Source organism: Protobothrops mucrosquamatus, unplaced genomic scaffold (assembly GCF_001527695.2).
Source record: "Protobothrops mucrosquamatus isolate PMUCROS unplaced genomic scaffold, P.Mucros_1.0 scaffold2131, whole genome shotgun sequence".
NCBI lineage: Eukaryota > Metazoa > Chordata > Lepidosauria > Squamata > Viperidae > Protobothrops > Protobothrops mucrosquamatus.
Genome location: NW_015388231.1, coordinates 229479 through 253381, shown reverse-complemented (window position 1 = coordinate 253381; position 23903 = coordinate 229479). Strand labels below are relative to the sequence as shown.

At 37.5% G+C, this 23903-nt stretch overlaps 2 protein-coding genes across 3 annotated transcripts in view; one reads left to right on the top strand and one right to left on the bottom strand.

Moving 5' to 3' along the window:
- Nucleotides 1-18750, bottom strand: part of ARHGAP1 (Rho GTPase activating protein 1) — a 30796-nt gene extending 12046 nt beyond the window's left edge. Inside the window, exons 1-3 of one of the 2 annotated variants that reach the window (XM_015824127.1) lie at nucleotides 18696-18750; nucleotides 12332-12486; nucleotides 11491-11583 (exon numbers count right to left, since the gene is read on the bottom strand). In XM_015824127.1, coding sequence (XP_015679613.1) covers nucleotides 11491-11583; nucleotides 12332-12464 — 226 coding nt within the window. In that variant the 5' untranslated portion in view covers nucleotides 12465-12486; nucleotides 18696-18750. Of the gene's footprint in view, nucleotides 1-11490; nucleotides 11584-12331; nucleotides 12487-16874; nucleotides 16925-18695 lie in introns of those variants that run through there. The other variant, XM_015824128.1, reaches the window with a different exon arrangement.
- Nucleotides 18751-19378: 628 nt separating this feature from the next.
- Nucleotides 19379-23903, top strand: part of ZNF408 (zinc finger protein 408) — an 11119-nt gene continuing 6594 nt past the window's right edge. Inside the window, exons 1-2 of the mRNA XM_015824126.2 lie at nucleotides 19379-19435; nucleotides 23241-23302. Of these exons, the coding sequence (XP_015679612.2) occupies nucleotides 19379-19435; nucleotides 23241-23302 (119 nt within the window). The remainder of the gene's footprint in view (nucleotides 19436-23240; nucleotides 23303-23903) is intronic.

Sequence of the window (23903 nt, the reverse complement as noted above, 5' to 3'; positions counted from 1 at the left end):
ACACAAGTTTGAATTAACCCCTACCTAAAACACATTTTCTTAAACAAACATATGCATATGAAAGGAATTCTGTATTTTCCCTATGGGAGCAAAGCTGGGACTGTCTGCATAGGAGGCTGAAATTATATGTATTTTCTTGCTGTTTCATATTTTTACTATTATAATTGTATATACATTGTTAAAGAAAACACAAATTTCCCGTCATAAAGATTTTATTTTGATTGATCAGTTTATTGTTACTTCAAATTCATAAGGGCGGAACATTTTGTCTTTTTCTTTTAATTCAGCGTATTTACAACTTCTACTGTATGTATTCCTGTAACAAATGAAGCTCACTCGTGACTGATACAAGCCAAAATACAATGCAAAATATCACTAAGGCCTATAATCATTTTAACTGCGTTTTGATCACATTTCTACACATACCGAAATAATTAATACATGTTTAAACAGCATTATTCTGCCAAGCTTCAAATGAAGCGAACTCCTTCACAAGAACATCTTTCAACATATTAAATATACAATATATCAGGAACAGTGATCAAGCAAGGGACAGTTTATGTAAATGTAAAAATGATGGGAGGGGAGAAGGGAATTGTATCAAATGAGATACGGAGCTACATATGGACTCATTTGAAATAAAACACTGCTTATGTAAAAGACTGATGCAAATAGCAGATACAAATGGAACCTGCAACAAGGTTGGAGTACTCACTGTTCATGTTTCCAGACACTCCATTTGCCATTTTCCTCATTCCCCATTTTTCTATGCCTTCCACCCAGAGTTCAGCATCATTTCATGCCTATTAAGTATATTTGTCCTTATTAGCTTGGAAATCCCTCTCCTAAGATTTTCTTTGCTTTCCTTTTTCTTTTGTACCTGTGCAAACATTAGGATTTGCCATTCAAGCACATGATGGTGGAAGGCACTTGTGACAAAATGGCACCTAAGAGAGACATGAAACCAGGACGGCAATGCAGAGCTAATCTGAAACAATTATACACAGTTACCAGTCAAGTCACAAGACCAACATCCAACAGTTTATCCCATGGTTGCCCAAAAATAAAGTACCTCACTAAGAAACAGTCATATAGTTCCCCAAAAATTGAACTACTGTGACACAGTACGCATATCCAATGTATGCACTGGAGTAGATTGCAGATGCTCTTAATAGTTTACTGGGATAACATTGTTTTGCAGCTAATACAGCACAATGGAATCCCTTATCATTTTTTTCATCTTACATCTATTTCAACAAAGGCAGATATACTTCTCTGTTCTGCAGGATGGTATTCTGTATATTACAGTCAAAGAGAAAAGATCCTTTTAAAAAGTTGCAAAAAAATTAGTCCTACCGCTATTATGGCAGTGTTTCTTAAGTTATAAACCAGAACTGTTTTCAGAGACAGAACGTGAATATTATTTTACTTTGATAAAGTGGTTGTTTCAGTGTGAATTTATGAAGTGAGAACTGATAACAGGCTTTAAATATGGACAGGTTAATATTTCTGATGTGGAATTTCAGTACCCACTCACAATGACGAAATATTCTATAATATTCTATAACTAGCCCTTAGTTGACTAATTTAACAAAATCTGCTAGTTAGAACAAAAACATCTATAAATGCAAGATGAAATTATATAGCCTTCTACTGCTCTATAACAGCATTCCTGAATGGCAACAGAAGACTTTTGCATCAGATAATCAGGCTACCACCTAATTTTTGTTAACAGGATGCAGTGCATATAATCAGAGTTTAAATTCAACATTCTGAGTTTGAATTTAAAAGTGGAAACTAAACAAACACAGAAATAGCTGGATCTTTTGAAAACTGTTCATAGGCAATGATCTCCATCTTTAATGTTTATTTTTAGGGCAAACCCAATTCCCAACTCTTAGAAAAATCAACATCAATTCAAAAATAAACCATGATAATACTTAGCTTCCTGGTTACCCTAATAAAATATCATAATACTGTTCAAAGCAAAGGAGAAAACCTTCTAATAACTTGAATTATTTCCAACTAGTCTAATATCAACAAGGTTAATTACTATTGTGTTTTAGTTTTGCAAAAAAAAAGCTATCATTTATGAAGTATGACAACTGATTATATCATAATATGTGCCTTAATATTTAAAAATATTTTTATATAACAGGGAGAAATATTTCTATTGACAATTGAATTCAATGTGTAACAAATAATAAATGATCTGAGTTCCCATTATAATAAACATGAAATCAGCTGGTTAAATCTGAACCTACATTGATGAATTTTAATTTGAATGCTGAATTGTAAGAATATCATATTATACATCAGAATCTCTTTGGTGCACTCAGAAAATGTGTCACTGATATACAAAATGCACCTGCAGTATCTGCCAAACTATCTTCAAATATTTCCAGGGCTATGATTTATTTCAAAATTGTCTGGGATATTTGAAATTCCAAAAACGAATCCAATGTGAGATAAAGATTTATTTATAATATGCAAAATACTTTAAATGTTGTTTAAAGTATAAGATTTTTTCCTCTACAAATTCTTTAGTTAATAAGCCAGCCAGCCAAGTTCTTTCCATGAATAAAGACCTACATGAGCAACATATTACTTTCTCTAGAATCACTTCCTCCTTTTAATGCACTGTTTAGCTAATAATGCTAAAAATAGGATATTGAAATGAACTTGGCTATAACTGATAAACAAAAAACTGTAAAGCAATGGCAACTAGGAAGCTCAACAATAGCAAACTTGAGAAACCAGTGTGTTTCTATACCTAGATAATGCAGGTATGAGAGTATTGTTAGGCTAAGGAAAAACAGGATTTTAAAAGGCAAAATATTTAACAGCTCAGGGAGATTTCTTTTCCGCCCTTCGTCATGACAGTCCTTTCATTCCGCATTTAAAATCATAAATTAATCTGCCTTAAGAGGAGCTGACTACATTTACAAATTTTAAAATGGTAATTGCCAATGTTTCAAAATTATATTAATCAACCTGTCTGTACAGACAAGTGAAGATAAACATATCCTCACAGACATTTAAGATACAATCTTCAAGAAATGTAAGCTTATGACTATTTACAGGAAAAGACTGTAAAAATGAAAAAGACATGGAATAAACTGATCTTAAGTAAATTTGGAAGAAAGCACCAATCTAGCATTCATGTTGGAGGTTTTAAAAGAAAGTGATCAAAGAAGTACCAAAACACAGAGGATTAAAAAAAACTGCCCATTTTCTAGATTTCAGGAATCAGTTTTGATACATTTAATGATGTCACAGCAAACACTGAATAGGAACTATCTCTTCTTCTGGAATTTCAAATTAAGAGAAATGGTAAATATTAAAGAAATATTAATTACCGAAGAAACTGTCCCCACAAAAAATTCAGAATGGGAAAGTTAACATTAATTATTTCCTAATGGGTAGAGTGCCCATCAGTGATTACCATCCAAGAAAAAAGAAGTTAACAGGTGAGAGTAGAATACCCAAAATAAGCCCACCAGCTGAGTCCACGGCAGAGCTCTGCTAGGAAATTTCAAAGTCCCACATTCAGTTTAGATTGATTATATAAAGGTAGTATGACCAAAATGGCTGCATCACCAGTTTAGAAGAGAAGCATGGCTGCAATCTACTTGGCATAATGCACAAAAGTGAACTTTGAGGACTGGGGTTTAGCCCTCAGCTTCACAGAATTTGGGCTCCCTTGAGATAACCCAGCGGCAGGTCACAGTCATGCTAAAGAGTGCCATGATCTCAAATGCCAATGACAAGAAGGCTAGGCATTGTACCTACCTGGCTGGACCCCATCAAGTACACCCTGCCCTGGAGGAATAGAAACAAAGTTACATTATACCAAAAGTCCTTTAAGTCAAACTGACTCCTTGGACTGATGACGAAGGTTGGAATAACAATCTACATGCAAACACAAAGACATACAGAGTATCAGAACATTCCCGGGTATTTGTGTTTCCTGTTGCTACTCTTAAAAAATAGAATGCTCTTCCTTGATAAATCTAGGACATAATACCATTTTCCAAACTCTCCAAAATCTAAAACAAATACTTTTTTGTTGCATTTTGCTTTTTTTCTATACTAGAGAAAAACACTATATTTCTGGCTGACACAATAAAGTCTGACGTTTTCCGACTACAAAACTTATTTAAACATAAAGATCTCTCAGAATGTCCCACAAAGTCTGACTTCTTTCAGTCATTGAAATTCACTTAAAAAGCATGAACTGAAAACAAAAGTTTAAACTCAGAGTTTCCTGTGTCTAGTTCATATATTACTTCCTTTTATATCAGGGTGCTATGGATACAATATAACTCAAAAGAATCCACCACTATTTTCACTTTTCTTGAACGTTTTGAAACTTAGGGTAACTGATCATACAGATAGTCCTTGACTTATAACATTTCAATTAGTGACCATTCAAAGTTACAATAGCATTTAAAAAAGTGACTTATGACCGTTTTTCACACTTACAACCATTGCAGCATCCCCATGGTCACCTGATCAAAATCCAGATGCTTGGCAACTAGTGCATACTTATGACGGTTGCCGTGTCCTGGGGTCATGTGATCAGCTTTTTTGACCTTCTGACAAGCAAAGTCAATGGGGAAGCCAGATTTGCTTAACAACCATGTTACTAACTGTAGTGATTCACTTAACGTGGCAAGAAAAGTTGTAAAATGGGGCAAAACTCACTTAACAAATTTCTCAATTAGCAACATAAATGTTGGGCTCAATTATCATCGTAAGTCAAGGACTATCTAAATAAACAGCTATCTCAGTTTCTTGAATTTCATATAACCATAATTTATTCAAGAATATTAAATCTCCCATTATAATATCCCATTAATATCCAAGAAAGCTGGTACACACAGCACAGCAAAAACTAGTTGCCAGTTACCAAAAACAAAGAAACATGCATATTATTGGGAGAAAAAACTAACATCTTCCCCCCCACCACCAAATGTCCTAAAGTAGTACTCTACAATCTAGAGTCCACCAGATTTGTATGAGCTACACTGGCTGGGAAACATGGGAACCAAATCCCAATAAAACTGCAGGGATATACTGTTCTGTATGCTGAAAAAAGTACATATCCTCTGAGTTACAGCTTCCCTGTTTTTTCACTGTTCACCATCTTCAGTCATATCTGAGTCTGATTTTTTTATAATTACCTCCTAGTTTTGACCTCATCTTTAATTATCTCTAACTTGTCATTTAGTTGTTCTCTGACAACTCAGTCCTGACCTCAGAGAACGGTCCTTGCAAACAATGCAATGCTGCTGTATGGAAATACAAAGTATGAGCTCAACAGACTAGAATGCTTCTAATTTTAGGTAACCATCTGCATGAGAACTAGAGCCAAGATGAAAATTGTGGGTGGTTACATTCAATGACTCTCTACTACAGTGGTTCTCAACCTTTTTAATGCCGCGACCCCAACCGGTTGTAAGTCGAGGACTAACCCGGCCGTAAGTCGAGGACTAAACCGGTCGTAAGTCGAGGACTACCCAACCGGTCGTAAGTCGAGGACTTTCCCTGCCTGGGAGCACCGCGCATGCGTGGTTCCGCCCCCTGCGCCGCCAAGGCGTAGCTGGCAAGCAGCAGAGACGGAGCAGGCCGACCACCAGCTGGCCCAGCCCAAGGGAGGTAAGGCACCCGCCGGAAAAGGGAAAAAAATGGCGGACAAAAAAAAATGTCGGACAGCCTTGCTTGGCGACCCCCATGAAATGGTCGATCGACCCCAAATGGGGTCCCGACCCACAGGTTGAGAACCACTGCTCTACTATCTATGCATTCCTAGATTCTTTTATTTTTTTAAGTTTTAGGTGCTACAAATGACAAAGAGAGTCTCATTAAAAGATTGAAATCAGCAGAGAATTCTGTATCACATTTTCTGCTACCACCTAGAACAGGGGTGTCAAACTACCAGCCTGCGGGCCAGATGCATCATGCCGAAACCGCGCCCACCCCATTGCCGGCAATGGAAAAAAAGTCACGATACGTCACGACACGTCACGTGATGTTGTGAGTTTGACACCCCTGACCTAGAAGTTATACTCACTCTTTTTCCACCACTGCCTTTATAACAGCCTTCAGAGCCTATGAACCTGGAGGCCTCTTTTCTGCCATCACTAAAACTAAGCTGCACCTGTAAATTTGACCAATTTCACTTGAAATATCCAGTCTTCAAATTATGAGCTCTCTTCCATACAAAGACTAGGAATTGTGAGCATTAGCTGCACTTATCACATTGAGAGCAACATTGCATTTACTCAGGGTTCCATTTTATTTTTAATCAAATTACTTCTGAAATTTTGTTTGCAGTTCAAAATTTCTGTGTACGTAGTTTATATTGTCTTACATTTTCACCATCAAAGACATGGTGAATTTTTGTAAGCAACGTCACTTGTCTCTCTTGCTTCCACCATCTGCTTTCCACTATTGGAACTATTCATACAGCTCAGTTTTAATTTAATCAAGAAACTAAAATATAACTTACTGCCTACCCAACCAGTGCTTTTTGGCCATGGAGAAAGGATAACCACTGCAACATCAGGTCTTCCACTCACAAACCCTATAGTCAGTGAAGAATACCATAATGCAGTGATGGCGAACCTTTTAGAGACTGAGTGCCCAAACTGCAACCCAAAACCCACTTATGCATCGTTGGGTGCCGGGTGGGTGTGGCCCATTGGCTGGGTGTGGCCAATTTGGTGGGTGTGGCCCATTGGGTGGGCGTGGCTGCGGTGGTAACGGCAGACTGGGTGGGACTAAAAAGTTCAATCAATCAATTCCAACCTTGCAAGATCTTTTTTTTCCTGCGAGAAGTTGAAATTGACTGATTGATTGAACCTTTTTTTTTTTTATACGGCGGCGGAAGCCTAAAGCGAAAAGGTTTTATAAAACCCAGCTGAAGGCCTAGGACTGGGGCGATGCCCCGCATGCCCACAGAGAGGGCTCTGAGTGCCGCCTCTGGCACCCATGCCATAGGTTCGCTACCACTGCCATAATGTATTGTTTCAAAAGTTGTTGAGAGATCAAAAAAAACCAGGATAGTTGCACCACTAACCCAGCTCTACCAAAAGTTATCAACAAATATAATCAATACTGTCTCTGTACTTTGCTCCAGTGTAAAACCTGACTGAAATGGTCCCAATAATCTATTTCTTTGAGGGCTCTCTGGAACATTACCAAAAGCGGAAGGCTGGAGACTGGAAGAAAATTGTTTTCCTCTCTTATAAATCTTGATACATTGTATTGTTTCAATACCCTAATGTTTACATGATACTGTTAGATATTATTAGCATTCTACTATTTAGATAGCTGAAAGTACTGAAAATAGAGACAGGAAAGAAAAAAATATCCGTATTTATTACAATATAGAATGTCAATATTACAACCATATTATTTGTTTTTTTCTTTCAAAGTTAATATAACATTAAAAAAGAACCACTGCAATTCACATCAAAATATTTGTAACACAACAATGGTTTTGGTCTTAAGTAATTAGTTAATATTAAAATCACCATTGTATTGTTATTAGAGAGAGAGAGAGAGAGACAGACAGACAGACAGACAGACAGACAGACACAGGGGGAAATGTAGCTTAAGCACATTTAACAAAAGTTAAAATATCTAAAAAGTAGAAAAAATAAAAAATAATAAAAAGTACTACTGTATTGTTTTTGATCTCCATTACTTTTATCCATTTACTAATCTGTAATATTTGTAGACATTCAGGATCCATTAAAACCAGACTATAAGTAGTTATATTTACCATACTGCATTATGTGTTGCATTATGTGATGGAAATGTAGAATAGAATTGCCTTGAACCACGAGATGGACAACAAATTAGAGGGGGGGGAGAGGGAGGGAGGGAGGGAGGGAGGGAGGGAAGGAAGGAAGGAAGGAAGGAAGGAAGGAAGGAAGGAAGGAAGGAAGGAAGGAAGGAAGGAAGGAAGGATGGATGGATGGATGGATGGATGGATGTTCAGGAGGGTTGGGTGCATTCCAAAAGAATAAGAGACAACTCAGTCCAGATATTTTGTGTGAGAGGCAGATAGAAGCATCCCTGTCTCAAGGAAGAATTTATTTTCACATGAATCCACACATTATCCGCTGGGAGGCTATGAAGAAGAGGATCTAATAAACAAGAGATCTAATAAACAAGTAGCTAGAGACTAACAGTTGTGAAGATTTATCCATTTCCCCAGAAATCACAGCATGAAATACTTCCCAGGCAACAAGACAGAGCCTCTGTCATCTCAACAATACCTCACCAGTTGGAGTCTAATTCAGAGCAAATGCAAGCAACTTTACCCACCAGATTCCTAGAGTAATCCCCACAGCAAGTGAGTCAGTTACCTATTCATACAGCAGGGAATGGATCACTTTAAATAAGGCTATCAACCAACAATAACAGCATAAAAAGAATTGTGTTTTGCAGCTCTTAATCCCTAAAATGGGCTCTTATACTTGGTTAGATTCACTTTTTGTCTTTTTCGAATGAAACTCTAGGTATCTTTTAGCTGTTTTATCTCTCAAAATTCCTTGAGAAACCAGGGAGCCCTATAAGATTGGCAGAGAGAAACTACATAAAAGCATCCAATCTAAAATCCTTACCACACAACCATTCCATGCAGAGATCATTCCCCCAGAACTTTGATTGGCATATACAATTCTGGCCTTTAGGAAGGGCCTGAAAACCTGGTTTGGCCATCTTGCCTGGAAATTCAGTAATGGTGGCGTGGAGCCTGCTAAATGGCTACTATATGTTGTAAGGAAGTTGGATTGTACTGTTACATATTTTACTAGTTTTAACATTTTTATTGTTCCTAATGGTCTTTGTTATATTATTTTGGTTATTTTTTTGCATTTTTGTTTTGTGTTTCAACTTAGTGAACCACCCAGCTTCACATATGTGAGATGGGCAGTTATATAAATCGAACAAATAAATAACTGTAATCCCATTTCAATTCAGTTCTATCAATTCATAATATTGGACAAGTTATTTGTTTTTTAGTACTTACAATTTGCCTTTCTGTGAAATGAATATAAATAGGGACAGAAAATTGTAGATTCAAAAAACTAGGCCTTATTTTAGTAGAAGACCGCTTCTACACACTGCAGATGCATATGATACAACATACTTTTAGGAGACCCTATTCTGAACCTCTGAAAAATGCTTTTGTGCATACAGTAAATGAAAATGCAGAAGAAAAGTGAATTGAACAAACTTTCAATACAGTCCAGTTTTTCTTTTTCTAATAAACCAGAGCTAAAATCAATGGGCATTTGTAGTATCAGAAATATTTTTTTACTTGTCAACAGGGTAATTAGAGGTTAGGCGCATACACATTCAATAAACAAAGAAATGAAATTACATGCATAACATATATTTATTTAAAGCTATTCTTGATTTGCACCTGCTCCATAAATGAAGAGATAGATAATAAATGAATCTTCTTCTGAACTACAATTTCCTGTTTACAATGGAAAACAGATAACATAGAAAAATAAAATTAACATGAACACAGAAATAATTAAACTATATTAGCAATATAGAATACATGAACATCATTTACTTTCCACAACATATACATGCACAATGTTTCTGGAACATATGAAGGTTTCACTGAACGTTATTCATGAATTCTGTCAAATGGTAGAAATCTGAGGAAGTCAGCAATAGAGCTATTCTTATGTATTCGAACACAATGTGTACTACAGTTTTCTTTTGTTTAGACCCATCTAATAATAACAGTGGAGACCTTGTTTCATGAATTGTTCAATATCTAGTTACAGTCCCAGAGAACAGAAAGGCATTCCTATCATATTTGCATAGAGAAAGAAGATACTTCCTGTGCTGAAAATCCCTCAGAAACAGACACTATAAAATTATATATAACAGTTATTTAAATACATTTTGATGTAGAGGACTGGAGCGTTCCTTGAATTACCCTATATATTCAAAATGGACAAAAAACTAATGGACAAAAAACTACACAATTGCAGTTTGAAAATTCAAAACAATTGTTGCTATCAAAGAAATCGAGGCAGATATGTCCAAAAGCTATCCAGCAACTGCATTTATCCATATATCTTGGATAATCCATAATTTATCATTTACTTTCTGCAAATAATCCATTCTTCATTTCTGTTCCTTAGTGACTAAGAAAATGATTAATATTAATCCTAAATACAAGTTAAAAACAATGTCCAGGCTTCCAGTCTCATGATATCATTCCTAGTAACCATTAACATACCACATTCTTCTCAAAAGACAATTAAGTCTGCATGTAATTCAGATAATAGCTGAATTTAGAACTATATATAAATCAGTTACCTCACAGAAAACAGAAATGTCAGCTTTGCAGCCTAGTTATCAGTGAAATAGCAAAGGGCTTAACTGTTTCTTTGCAAGTCTATGGAGCCAGGATTTTGAAAAGTGGGTTGACTCTTCACTTTCAAATGTTCCACAAATTAATCAGACAAGGTACCCAATAATTTAGTTTGAGAATTAAAATGCTTGCTATCGCTCCAAAAATTAGAAGCATTTGTAGGTTCTGAACAGATCACCTTATCTGCCAATTGTCTGTCAAATGTTATATAAAAGTATGAAATTAGTTGACACTTCAGAACACCAACATATTCTGATGTTTATTTTAAAAAGCCCTCTGAAAACAAATCACATCTTACTGCTGCTTTCTAAGGGCCTTTTCCAGGAAGAGGTTACCATCCCTTTGCCACAATGAAAGAGACAAAACTTCTGAAAGAAAGAAAGGAAGAAAGGAAGGAAGGAAGGAAGGAAGGAAAGAAAGAAAGAAAGAAAGAAAGAAAGAAAGAAAGAAAGAAAGAAAGAAAGAAAGAAAGAAAGAAAGAAAGAAAGAAAGAAAGAAAGAAAGAAAAAATAAATCCTACAAAAAGTTACAAAGTTCAAAACATATTAAAATAATTTGGAAACTATCTTTTGTAATAATTTTGATAATTTTTTTGTGCTGTGGTTCTCATTTTAGTTTTTCAAATAATTATTCTGCTGGAACTGATTTCTATTATATAGTTATGATATATACTCCAGAAATGTCAAAAAGCAATTGTAGGGCTAGGAGCCCACCAGGAGTCCAAGCTCTGTGAACTTAATGTGAATTTAAAGAAATATCCTGGAAATAGGCTCAAAACCAAGTTTCTATTTTTATCCAGAAAGCCACCTGGATATAGCCATTTAGTCAGCAGTTCAATCTGAGAGAGGTATTGCTTTTTATGACAAATAACGCAGGCACTATCAAAGACTTTGGATCACCACCTGTTCTTCAAAATTTAAAATTATTTCCATTCTTTGCAACTTTCAATGATTTCCTAGAGAAGGTATCATTAAAATTTTCTACGAGAAAAGAATTTTTATTTTGACTGTTACCATTATTACAAATAGATTATTTATTTTATTTCAAATCAATATACTATCACAAAAGAGTACCTGCTACTTCCACAATCTGGTGCCTAGCAATGTCATAGTATGGATCGTCCCATCGCAGATGTGAGGCAGAATCCGGGGTGCTCTTGGTATCATCTGTACAGCACATATGCAAATAAACAGAGGAAGGAATATCACGCAAAGTCAAACTTACAAAATAAGGGCCCAGAAGTACAGAGAAATGTCTAGGTGCATTATCAGTAGGGTGGCTATATTCATTTCTCTCTAACCTTGCACCTTTATTCAGGTATGATGGAGTACAAATGGGATACATTTACTTGTTCATTTGGTATTTCAAAACAGACAAGTGCATGCACTAAGATAGTTTAAACATATTTATAAAAGCATCTGCTTTAACTATATAAGGACACCATTAATGGAACAAAATAATAGACTTAAAATCTTCTGCCACAAATCCCAAATTGAACAACTATAATCTACTGCATGGATAGCTATACTGTACAGGTATTTCTTTGCTATATGCAACCTATGACATTCCAGTTCTTATTTGCTGATGAATATCTGAGTTCTGCATTACAATTTATATTCAGGATACCAAGCAAACTCTTTTGCAACATCTTACAGAAATCTAAGATGAATGCTGCAGAACAGGGTTGTGCAACGTTTTGGATTAAAAGGCAAACAAGTGCTTCTGAGCATGCGAGCATCACTATCAGTCAATCTTTTCCTGGGATTGTACAACAGCTGTGGAGGACAGTTGGGGTCTCCCAGAGAAAGACATAGCTGGTTTAACAAGCTGCAGACAGGCAATATTTTCATATTATGGATTCTTTAAAACATGACAGCCACCTCTTGCCATTGTTTTATTAACAGAAACACTTACCAGACTTTGGGAAAACAGGGTCTTCATCTGATGGCCAATTTTTGTCATCTAGAGAGGCCAACTTGAGCTGATTGAGAGACTCACTGGTATCTTCCAGACTCAGGTCCTCTTGTAAATCTGGGTATTGCTCCATACTTCAAGTACTCAAAAGATTACTTGAAAAGAAGCAGCAGAAATTCACAAATTAGCAAAGAAACATCTCACAATGTTCACTGGCATTTCCCAAAGTGTCCTCCTTTAAATGCCATTCTACATGTGACAGACATTTCATTCATATCTAACTTGAGAGGAGAGCACAGATAACAGTGTTTTGATTGCAGTTGCATGTCGTTTCATTGTCCCTCATAGGCTAATAATATATTTGCTTTCCCTTCAGAGCCTCATAACAAAGGCAATAGGAAAAGGCAAGGCAATAGGCCTGTCCAAATTATTTACTGAAGTACTTCTATTTAGTGTACAGGTCAAAACGGCAATATCACAATAAGGTCCCTAGGGCTAAGCCCTCTCTCCCATCTGTTTAATATCTATGTGAAACTATTGGTGGAGATTCTCCATTGGTTTGGGATTAGGTATCATCAATTTGCAAATGATATAAATATCTGTATAACTTTACATCTAATATCCAAACTAAATATATTTAATATCTAGTCCAGGCCAAGTAGAAGTAGAAATCTAAACTTGATGTCATTAGGCTGTGAGGGACTGAGTGTGTCGAAATAGACTAAGACTGAATCCTTATGAGACAAGAGTTACTGTTGGGACAGAAATCCTCTACTTCCTTTGATACTCATGCTGCTTCTAAAGAATCTGGTGTACACTTTGGAGGTTCTTCTGGCTTCACAACTTCTGCTGGAACAGGAACCAGGAATGGTCAGGCTTCAGTTGTGCTCCTTCTTCTACTAGGAAGCATTTTGTCACCTCTCGTGTAGTTACTCACCCAGATTGCTGTAATTCATTTTACATGAGGTGTACTTGAACATAATTTGAAAACTGCAACTGACACAGAATGCTCAGCCCAACCAGTTCAACAGAATAACATCTGTTTGTGAGATCAGCACTTGTTGCCAGTAAGTTTCCAAGTGTAATTACACATAAAGTTTGGGTCCTTGTTGCCTCCAGAATCATCTCCTGCCAGACCTATACCAGTTTTTGTGATATTTTGTGAATTCACTTTTCAAAATTACAATAGCGTTCCGCCCTCCACCCCCCGCGATCACTTGACCACTTTTGGGACACTTAGCAACCAGCCCACATTTATGGCTGTTTGCAAGGTCCTGCACTTATGTGACCATGATTTATGACACCAATTATGGACAATGGATTTGCTTAAAGACCGTTACATTTACTTAATGACTGGTGATTCACTTAACAACCACCACAAAAAAGTCAAAAGGAAAAAGTGACTATCCAAAGGGCACCCACCTGGCTTTGTGCCTATGGTAGAACTAGAACTCACGATCCCTGGTTTCTAGATTGATGACTTAACCATTACATCAAACTGGCTCTCATCCTTAAAATCAACTCAAGCAATATATCAACTCCAAAATAAAATATTTAAAAAATAGATCAAAGCAAGTCTATATCTAACATTAGAAATTAACATCACTTCCATAAAGACAGCAGCAAAAATATCTCCACATATTAAAGAATACCTCAGCATTCTGCCACAATTTCAATGAATCCTTGAGAACACTGAAGGGAATTTAGCTGCATATTTTACAGCTAATATAATATTAATATATCTTTATATCAAAATGCATACCTACATTACACTTACACTTCAGGTGACTATAAAGGTATTGTGCAGAAAGCCTAGCTTGACAAAATACAATATATTGGTAGGAAGTACAAATGCAGACTGGCAAATCTGCAAAGTTAACCTCAGCTGTGGTTTGTTCCTCTCTCAAAGATGGGAGGAGCTGCCAAAGGGACAAAGAGCAGGACATTTTACTCTTTTGAATGAATAGCTAATGCTAGAAACATGCTTAAATTGCAACCAACCATCTGTCTTTAGCAATATCCTCAGTTTCTATGGAAACCTTAACCACCAAACGAGGTGACTCATTCTCTTCAAAACAACTTCAGCAGCATATTCTCAAAATTATCTAAATTTATCCAATTAGGACAACATCCCTAGTATCAACATAAAAACAATCTCCTACTTGCTTATAGTAAGTGATTCCAATTTTCTCAGTAATACAACATAATCAGAGTACAGTACTTATTAATTTTATATTGGTATTTATATTCTATGTTTTCTCTGAAATATATACAGCATATGGTAGATATTCACCTAATGCCATCCCAAAATCTAAGTGATATAAGTATATGCAAGTAATATTTGATCTCTGGTAGTGTTTCAATATGTTGTTAAATCTTCATTGAAGAAATGACCCAAATACTAGAGGGAAACTAGTATTTATTTTCATATAAATCTCAAAAATATCTTCCACTGACATTCATATTTTGAGCAGAAAATCAGATTAATGCATAAATATAGGATTTTTCACAGTATTTGTAGTTTTTTAACTATATTTCTGTTCCATTTGAAGATGAACATAGTACAAATACATTAAAGTGTTTGATGTTCTTGGCCATATTATTCCTATTACTTCTTAGAAAACATCTAATCCATGCTTAAACAAAACACTTCCAATCTGCGATATTCAGCTTTGGACCCAAATATAATCTAATCTCTTAAAAGATGAGACATATCTAATTTGCTGTATTTTTTCTTCAAATATTAAAACTCCATTAGAGATTTCTTATTATTATTACAAGACAAACTACTGGTTGACATTAAAAAAATAAAATCTGAGGAACATGGGAAAACCTGAGGAAACTAAGAGTTAGAAGTTACCAAACTAGTTTCTGATTCTAAATATGCAAATCAAATATTTGACTTTTTCTCATAGCATCAAATCATGGGTGGCTGTGTTACCTAAATAGCATCTGTAAAGCATCAATTGTTTGATTCTTTACTAAAATGTATTGTTTAACTTATGCTTTGCTGAAACAACCTACAACATCTTGCAGATTACTAAACATTTAAACATCACCTAGAGCATATATCTTTATAGTAGAGATATTTGCCACTTGTAATGTGGACATAGAAAGATAGGAGATAGTCCAAATGGCTTAACATTAGTTACATCTATTCTATATAGGGAGTCTTTGAGTTACAATCCACGATCCTTGCTTAATAATGGCAGGTGGGAGTAGAATTTCCATGGCTAAGTATTTATTTATTATTTATTATTTGGTGGTAAAGTGCACCATCATTATTTATAATGTGGTGGTAAAGTGCACCATCATGTAATCACATCACATAGCAACAGCAGTCCTTGCATTCCCTCTTGCTATAATTGAGGAACATTAAGTCAGTCCCTCCTTGCAACTTCCTGCCAGCTTCCAACAATCAAAGTCAGTGGGGAAGCCAGCAGGAAGCTGCAAGTCCCAGGCAGCTTGCAAGCTGGCCAGCAGGCAGGTAACTGGCAGCTGCTGGATAGGAAGGAGCGTGCATGAGGATGCGCAAATGGTTGGGAAGGCACAGCACAAGTGCAACCAGGTTCAAGAAGAGAGGACATGTGGGAGAATGACAGAATAACAGACTTGGAAGGGATCTTGGAGGGCTTCTAGTCCAACCCCCTGGAGAGACTTACTCAAGCAACCTGCGACCTTCCTTGCTGGCTTCCCTGTTGACATTGCTTCTCGGAAGCCAGGAGGAAAGATTGCAAATCACAATCACGTGACTGCAGGATGCTGCAGGTAAGTGTGAGCTGATTGGCAAGTGATGAGATCGTGATCATGTGACTAAGGGACTGCTGGGACAGTTGGGACTTCAAGGACAAGTTATAACCACTACTCGTTCTGCGCTGTCATAGCTTCAAATGGTCATCGAATGAGTGGTTGTTAATTGAGGACCCTCGTCTGGTATTCCAGAAAACGTTACCTTTTTTTAAAGATATATTTAAAAGAGGACTATAAGAAAATGCAAGGTTATAATTAACTGAAAGGAAAAGGTAATTAATTTTAGATATGCACTGTCCCAAACTTCCTCTATTTTTTTCCAAAAGTTTCCAAAGAAATGATTATATAAAGTCACTAAAACATGATTTTAATACTTCAAAATCATTCTGTTTATACACTGAGACAAAAAATAATACACGCACAATACATAATTTGTTCTAAGGTTGGCAAAGAAAAATAATAGAACAATTAAAAAAAGAAACCAGCCATGAAACATCAAAAGCAACTGTACTTGATCATTTAGCAAAACAGGTAAAAGTGTTACTCTTGCCTTTCCTTTTCATTTTTATGTAGGCCCTTAACGAATCTTAGAGCAGTATTTCTCAACCTTAGCAACTTTCAGATATGTGGACTTCAACTCCCAAAATTCTTGGAGTTGAAGTCCCCATATTTTAAAGTTGTTAAGACTGAGAAACAATGTCTAAGAAATCTATATCCATACATGTACTTTAATGTACTTTTATACATTAAGCATGTACTGTATATGTGTGAATGGGAGCTCAAGAAATTATACCTGAATTGCTGGTGCTCATGAATTCATTTCTGTCTTTAGCTTATTTCCTGTATTCAATAAGCCTAACAAAGGAATAAAATTAAGTTATATACTTTTGTTTGCAACTCCAGCATTACTATTATAATAAAATCCACTGAAATCTTGCAGCAATAGTTGAGGTACTAAATAAAAATAGGCATTTAGCTTGCTCAACCAATGGTACAGTACAGTTCAAGAAAAAAAAGGAAAGTTGACCCAGGATGATCCCCATACTTCACGGCTTTCAGTTTAAATCAAAAAGATCCACTGACTGTATGACACAATCTGCTGAATCACATTATAGTTTGAAAAATACCACACTTTTCTGCTAGAACATAACTTCTTCTGAGCTTGTTGAACAATTCTACTGGCTCAGCCTATTTGATTCTGGTGATACTACAGCAAATTCAACAACTGGGGGGAAAAAAACCACATTAGTAACTTCATGCCTACCACTACTCCTAAATCATTCCTGGCCTTCCATTTTTTTTACAGCAAATCCAATACACCTGAAAGAATTTCAGCCACAGCACACCTACATTGCCATAAAAATGAATATCCAGCATAAAAATCTTCAGACATCTGGTAGAATACTCACTTAAAAGGAACCCTCCTTCAAAATTTCCAAACAAATTCTGCTATACTATAAAATACTGCATTCTACACAGTTGTGTTTGTTACTGAATCTCTGCCCAACCTCATCCACCTATAGACCACTTCTTTAAGACATCCATCTATACATCACACAATTTCCACTTTCTGTTAGAAGAACCTTGCAATTAATTACCCAGATCAAAGTGGGATAAAGTTTTCACTATTCGCACATCGACCTGATCAGTACAAACTAAGATTAAGGCAATGCATATGGGTCAGAGTGACTTGATTGAAACCCTCTAGTTTGCATAAACAAGCTAGTTTTAGCAATTTCTCCCTCCCTTAACAATGTTTTCTCTCACTTAAAATCATGCTCTTTCTAAACAGTCCATATAACACAAATCTGTTCACCGCCCTGAGTCCCGTAGGGGAGATAGGGCGGTATATAAATTTAAATTATATATAATTATATAATTATATATATATATATATATATATATATATATATATATATATATATATATATATATATATATATATATATATATATATATATATATATATATATATATATATATATATATATATATATATATATATATATATATATAAATAAATCTACAATTCAGATCACACATTACAGCCACGTTTAGCTTTGCAATGCATCATGTGTCAATCCGGGTTTGATGGTTGCACTAATCACGGTTTACGGCCTAAAACAATGCCAAATTCAGCCAGTTGTGGTTTATATAACGAAAAACACGGGGAAGCAAATGACGGTTGTGCTTGCTAAGAAGATCTCAATTCTGCAATAACAGAAACAGGATGCTCCTTTGGAAACAATACTCGGCTTTGTAAAAAAAAAAAGTAAGTTAGCAGAAGGAAGTTGATGGAAGAAATGTTTCCACCTGTACCTTTCAGCGAAAGCCTTGCAGAAGGCTGAGCAACGCTTCTGAATAAAACAAGGTGTGCTAAAAAAAAAAAGGAAAGGAGTTGCCCAAAGCGGAGTTCAGGGGACGTCTGCACCTGACCGAAGCGACAAGGTGGGAAAATAAAAGCAGGAGTTCAATGCAGCGGCTCTCTGTGCCTTGGACTTTGGCCAAGGAGCTCCGAAACCTGCGCCCTCCGCCCGAACAAGACTCTTGTCCCGACGAAGCAAGAAATATTCCCGCCTCTCCCCGCAATTCAACCCTCACAACCCCCCTTTACCTCGAAACGGGGGGAGCGCGCTCGAACCCGCGAAATCTCTCATGTAGGGGAAAAAAAAAAAAAAAAGCTCTCCACTTCCGACTCTGACCATGCGCGTTCGGAGCGCTCTGCTCGCTCGCCAACAGCCGCTCCCCGCCTGTCAAAACCCCTTCGCAAACATCCGACTACGGACCGGAAAGCGAACCCGTTCCCATGGAAACGCCTTGCCTCCCGCGCTCAGCGTCAGGCGTTGTGAAAAGGAATATTCGCCCGGGTGCAACCGAGGCTGGTGGAGGGGACCGTTCCGCTTCCTAACAGGGTACGAGAGTCGTCATGCGAGGGAAAGAGGCGGAGGGCCTTTTTGTGGCTTGCGTGGGGCAGGGGTAGTCAACCTTGGCTCTTTTAGGACTCGTGGACTTCAACTCCCAGAATTCCTGAGCCAGCTAAGCTGGCTCAGGAATTCTGGGAGTTGAAGTCCACGAGTCCTAAAAGAGCCAAGGTTGACTACCGCTGGTGTGGGGGGATGTAGCGTCCTGCGCTTGCGCCGACCGTCCTTTTATTGCAGGTCGCACTCTGGATATATGTACGGCGGTTGCCCCTTCTGCCCAGCGTGGCATCTTCCTCGGGGACTGGCCGTGGGACCTTCGTTGTCCTCGGAGAAGGGCCTGGGAGTATGGTGCGTGGGACGCGCTCTGCAGCCGGGAATGTCGCTGCTTCTTGGGCCGCGGGTCGAAGAACACAAGGCGGCCACTTCCTTGTCGGTGAGCTTCAGACACGGGGCAAGAGAGACCGGTGGAAATAGGCGTGAAGTCGGTAGGGGTGCTCTCGTCCCTCTCCCTGCTGACCGACCTGGTGGAAATCCGGTCTAGACGCCTGAATCTGGAGGCCCAGTTTGGTGTACTGCTGAAGGTGCTGGCCTAGAAACCAAGATACTGGCAATTCCTGGCTCCCGTTAGGCATGAAAGCCGGCTGGATGACATAATAATAATTAATAATAATGACAAATGCATATAAAATCAAAATTGAGAAGACAGTAACAGACAGTAAGTGCCGCCTATGCAAAGATGCTGAAGAAACAGTGGACCACCTGGTAAGCTGCTGCAAGAAGATGGCACAGACTGACTATAAGCAGCGGCATGACAAAGTAGCAACAATGGTGCATTGGAAGATCTGCAAGAAATATCATTTGCCTGTAAGCAAGAACTGGTGGGATCATAAAATAGAGAAAGTCATAGAAAATGATAAAGTTAAACTGCTCTGGGACTTCAGAATTCAAACAGACAAGCACCTGCAACATAACACCCCAGACCTAACAATTGTTGATAAAAAAGACAAAAAAGTCTGGATAATGGACGTGGCAGTGCCTGGAGACAGCAGAATAGACGAGAAAGACCTGGAGAAGATAACAAAATACAAAGACCTACAAATAGAAATAGAAAGATTGTGACAAAGGCAAGCAAGGGTAGTACCAATAGTAATAGGTGCCTTGGGTGCAATCCCAAAACAACTGGAGCGCCACTTGAACACCATTGGCATTGACAAATTCGCCATTAGTCAATTGCAAAAGGCGGCCTTACTAGGAACCGCTTCCATCCTGCGACGATATCTGTAATAACATCCACATGTGCCTATCCCAGGTCCTTGGTAAGGACTTGACAGGTAGACAAAATGCCAAATCCAGTCTGAACGTCTGACTGACTGCGATAATCCATAATAATAATAATAATAATAATAATAGCAAAAGGCAGCCTTACTAGGAACAGCTTCCATCCTGCAACGATATCTGTAATACCACCAATTCAAACATCCACATCTGCCTATCCCAGCTCCTTGGTAAGGACTCGATAGGTAGACAAAAATGCCAAATCCAGTCTGAACATCTGGCTGTGCGATGATTAATAGTAATAATAATAGAGTTGGAAGGGACCTTGAAGGTCATCTAGTCCAACCCCCTGCTTAGGCAGGAAACCCTATACCATTTCAGATAAAATGATGCAGCTTGTCATATCAATGGATATGTGCTCTCCCAACTATCCTAGTTTAAATTTGTAGGTATGGAAAACTTCATCTATTGTAATTTTATTTGAGCAAATGTTGGCTTGAATATATATATTTATATCTGGAATATAAATCCTTCCTTTCCCTACCATTGAGCCAGAACTGAAGAAGTTTCTTGGATGAGAAGTGAAATGTTTTCAGGGAAAAAACAAAGTCCAGTTGCCTTTTGAAAAGCACCTTTGGGATAAGTTGTAGCTTAGATTACTTTTGAAGGTTAGACAAATTAGAAAGCCCAAATAACTAGTAGTCGTGATAGCTACATACTGTCTATAGTTCAGAGATAAGGGCTATTGTTAGGGTGGAACCTCAAAACATTGCCATTGACCTCATGTTCTATCTGCAACACTCCAGAAGAAAGACTTAAGATACAGGAGGATCTGGACAGACTTGAACACTGGGCACTATCTAACAAAATGGAATTCAATGGTGAAAAAAGTAAGGTTCTACATTTAGGCAAGAAAAACCAAATGTACAGGTATAGTATAGGTGGTACCTTGCTCAATAGTAGTAACTGTGAGAGGGATCTCGGAGTCCTAGTGGACAATCACTTAAATACGAGCCAGCAGTGTGCTGCAGCTGCCAAAAAAGCCAACACAGTGCTGGGCTGCATTAACAAGACAGATAGAATCAAAATCACGTGAAGTATTAATACCACTTTACAATGCCTTGGTAAGGCCACACTTGGAATACTGCATCCAGTTTTAGTCGCCACGATGTAAAAATGATGTTGAGACTCTAGACAGAGTACAGAGAAGAGCAACAAAGATGATTAGGGGACTGGAGGCTAAAACATAAGGAATGGTTGCTGGAATTGGGTATGTCTAGTTTAACGAAGAGAAGGACGAGGGGGGACATGATAGCAGTGTTCCAATATCTCAGGGGCTGCCACAAAGAAGAGGGAGTCAAGCTATTCTCCAAAGCACCTGAAGGCAGGACAAGAAGCAACAGAAGGAAACTAATCAAGGAGAGAAGCAACCTAGAACTAAGGAGAAACTTCCTGACAGTTAGAACAATTAAACAGTGGAACAACCTGCCTCCAGAAGCGGTGAATGCTCCAACACTGGAAGTTTTTAAGAAGAGACTGGACAGCCATTTGAAATGGTATAGGGTTTTCTGCCTGAGCAGGGAGTTGGACTAGATGACCTCCAGGGTCCCTTCCAACTTCTTCTTCTTCTTCTTCTTCTTCTTCTTCTTCTTCTTCTTCTTCTTCTTCTTCTTCTTCTTCTTCTTCTTCTTCTTCTTCTTCTTATTATTATTATTATTATTATTATTATTATTATTATTATTATTATTATTATTATTATTATTATTATTATTATTATTATCTAGCACAGAATATGTATACATTATGAATACATGTTCCACTTTATAACTATTCAAGACGAATCATATTTTGTTTTAATTTACCCACCTTTTATTTAAAGTATGTTACAATAAATGTCTTGCCTTAAATAATTTGCTTGGCGGTATCATCTAAACAAAGTTTTGGCATTCCAGATTGTCAGTCAGCATTAACTATATAATTTTCTATGGATAACTTAATAAGGTTTATGGAAACAACAGATTTCCTGGATTAACAATGCAGTAATGCTCTCAATTGTAAGCTAGTTATAAAAGCTGGGTATCCAAAATACATTAAGCTAAAAGGTTGCTGACATTGCTGAAAAATACACACTTAACGTTTAGTTCAATTTCCTACAGTTAAATGAAATATTAGTTGTTGGTGAACTTACACACTACATGAAAGTACAGTATAATATTTTTTAGATTTGATTTATAAGTAGGCAGCCATGCCATAGAAAACAATAAGTTCATCAAGTCTGAAAAATTCTGCTAAATATGGTTTGAATTGCAATAGTTTATTCCCTAATCAGTAATCATTATGAAGGCCAGACTATGGCAAATTATAAACTATGATATGAGAGGTTAGTTATGTGAACACAACTGTGGTGATTTATAAACCACAGTTTAAAGCTCAGGATTAATTGTAAACCTAACCATTATGATTGTTCAACAAACCATGACTAAAACATGTGATCACCATTTGCAAGCTGACCTGCTGGCTTAGGATAAGCAAAGTCTATGGGGGAAGCCAGATTCACTTAACAATTGAATGATTCACTTAACAATTTCAGTGATTCACTTAACAACTGTGGCAAAAAAGGCTGCAAAATTGGGTGCAACTCACTTTACAACTACCTTGCTTGGCAGTGGAAATTGTTGTAAGTCAAGGACTAGCTGTACTTCCTTTTTTCTAAAGAGTTCTAATAGCTTGAGATAGAGTAGGTGGTACTCTCGGTTTGGGTTCATGGCTGTAAGAATAAAGCCTGTTTGCATAAATCTGCATTCTTCAAGTTTATTTTCTTTTATTTATTTGTTAAATTTATTTGCCGCCTTTCTTGTTGTGGGGCTGCTCTAAGCGACTTTAATATGTTTAGTATGTTAGGTTAATTGTGTGAATTGATCTATGGGTCAAAGAAACAGCCCCAAATATGCTCTCTATTACAGGCATGTCCATTACCCAACTGGAAAGAGACATCTGCTTGCAATGGGATATCCAACTGGAGGAGGTGAGGAAAAAAAGCATATGGATAATTTAAAATTTTCTCAGAAATGTTCATCTATGGCAGCAGTGGACAATTAATTTTCACAAGGGGCCGCATGAAAAACTGGGACTGTTGTGGGGGGCAGCTGCCCCCCCCCCGCCCCTTGATATCGGTGCCCCTTCCCACACCAACACCAATGCTGCAGGCCAGACAATGACAGCCCACAGGCTGGATGTGCCCTGCAGGCCATAAAATGCCCAGGTCAGATCTACAGTAATGTAATAGATTGTTGACTATAACAATATACTGTATAATAGTGAACATCTAAAGATTAATTCTTGTAATTTGTTTTTTAATTTATTTTTAAGATGACGTTATTTATTTTATAAGCAAGTTGAAAACAATTCTACTACAAATTCTTTTCATGTCCGCTCCCACAGAGAGGGCCTCCTTAGGGTGCCGTTGGCCAGTCAATGCCGGCTGGCGACCCCCAGGGGGAGAGCCTTCTCTGTGGCAGCTCCTGCCCTCTGGAATGACCTACCCCCCGACCTACGTACAACTACGGACCTGCGCCTCTTCCGCCGAGCCTTGAAAACCCATCTATTCCATGCGGCCGGCCTGGCGT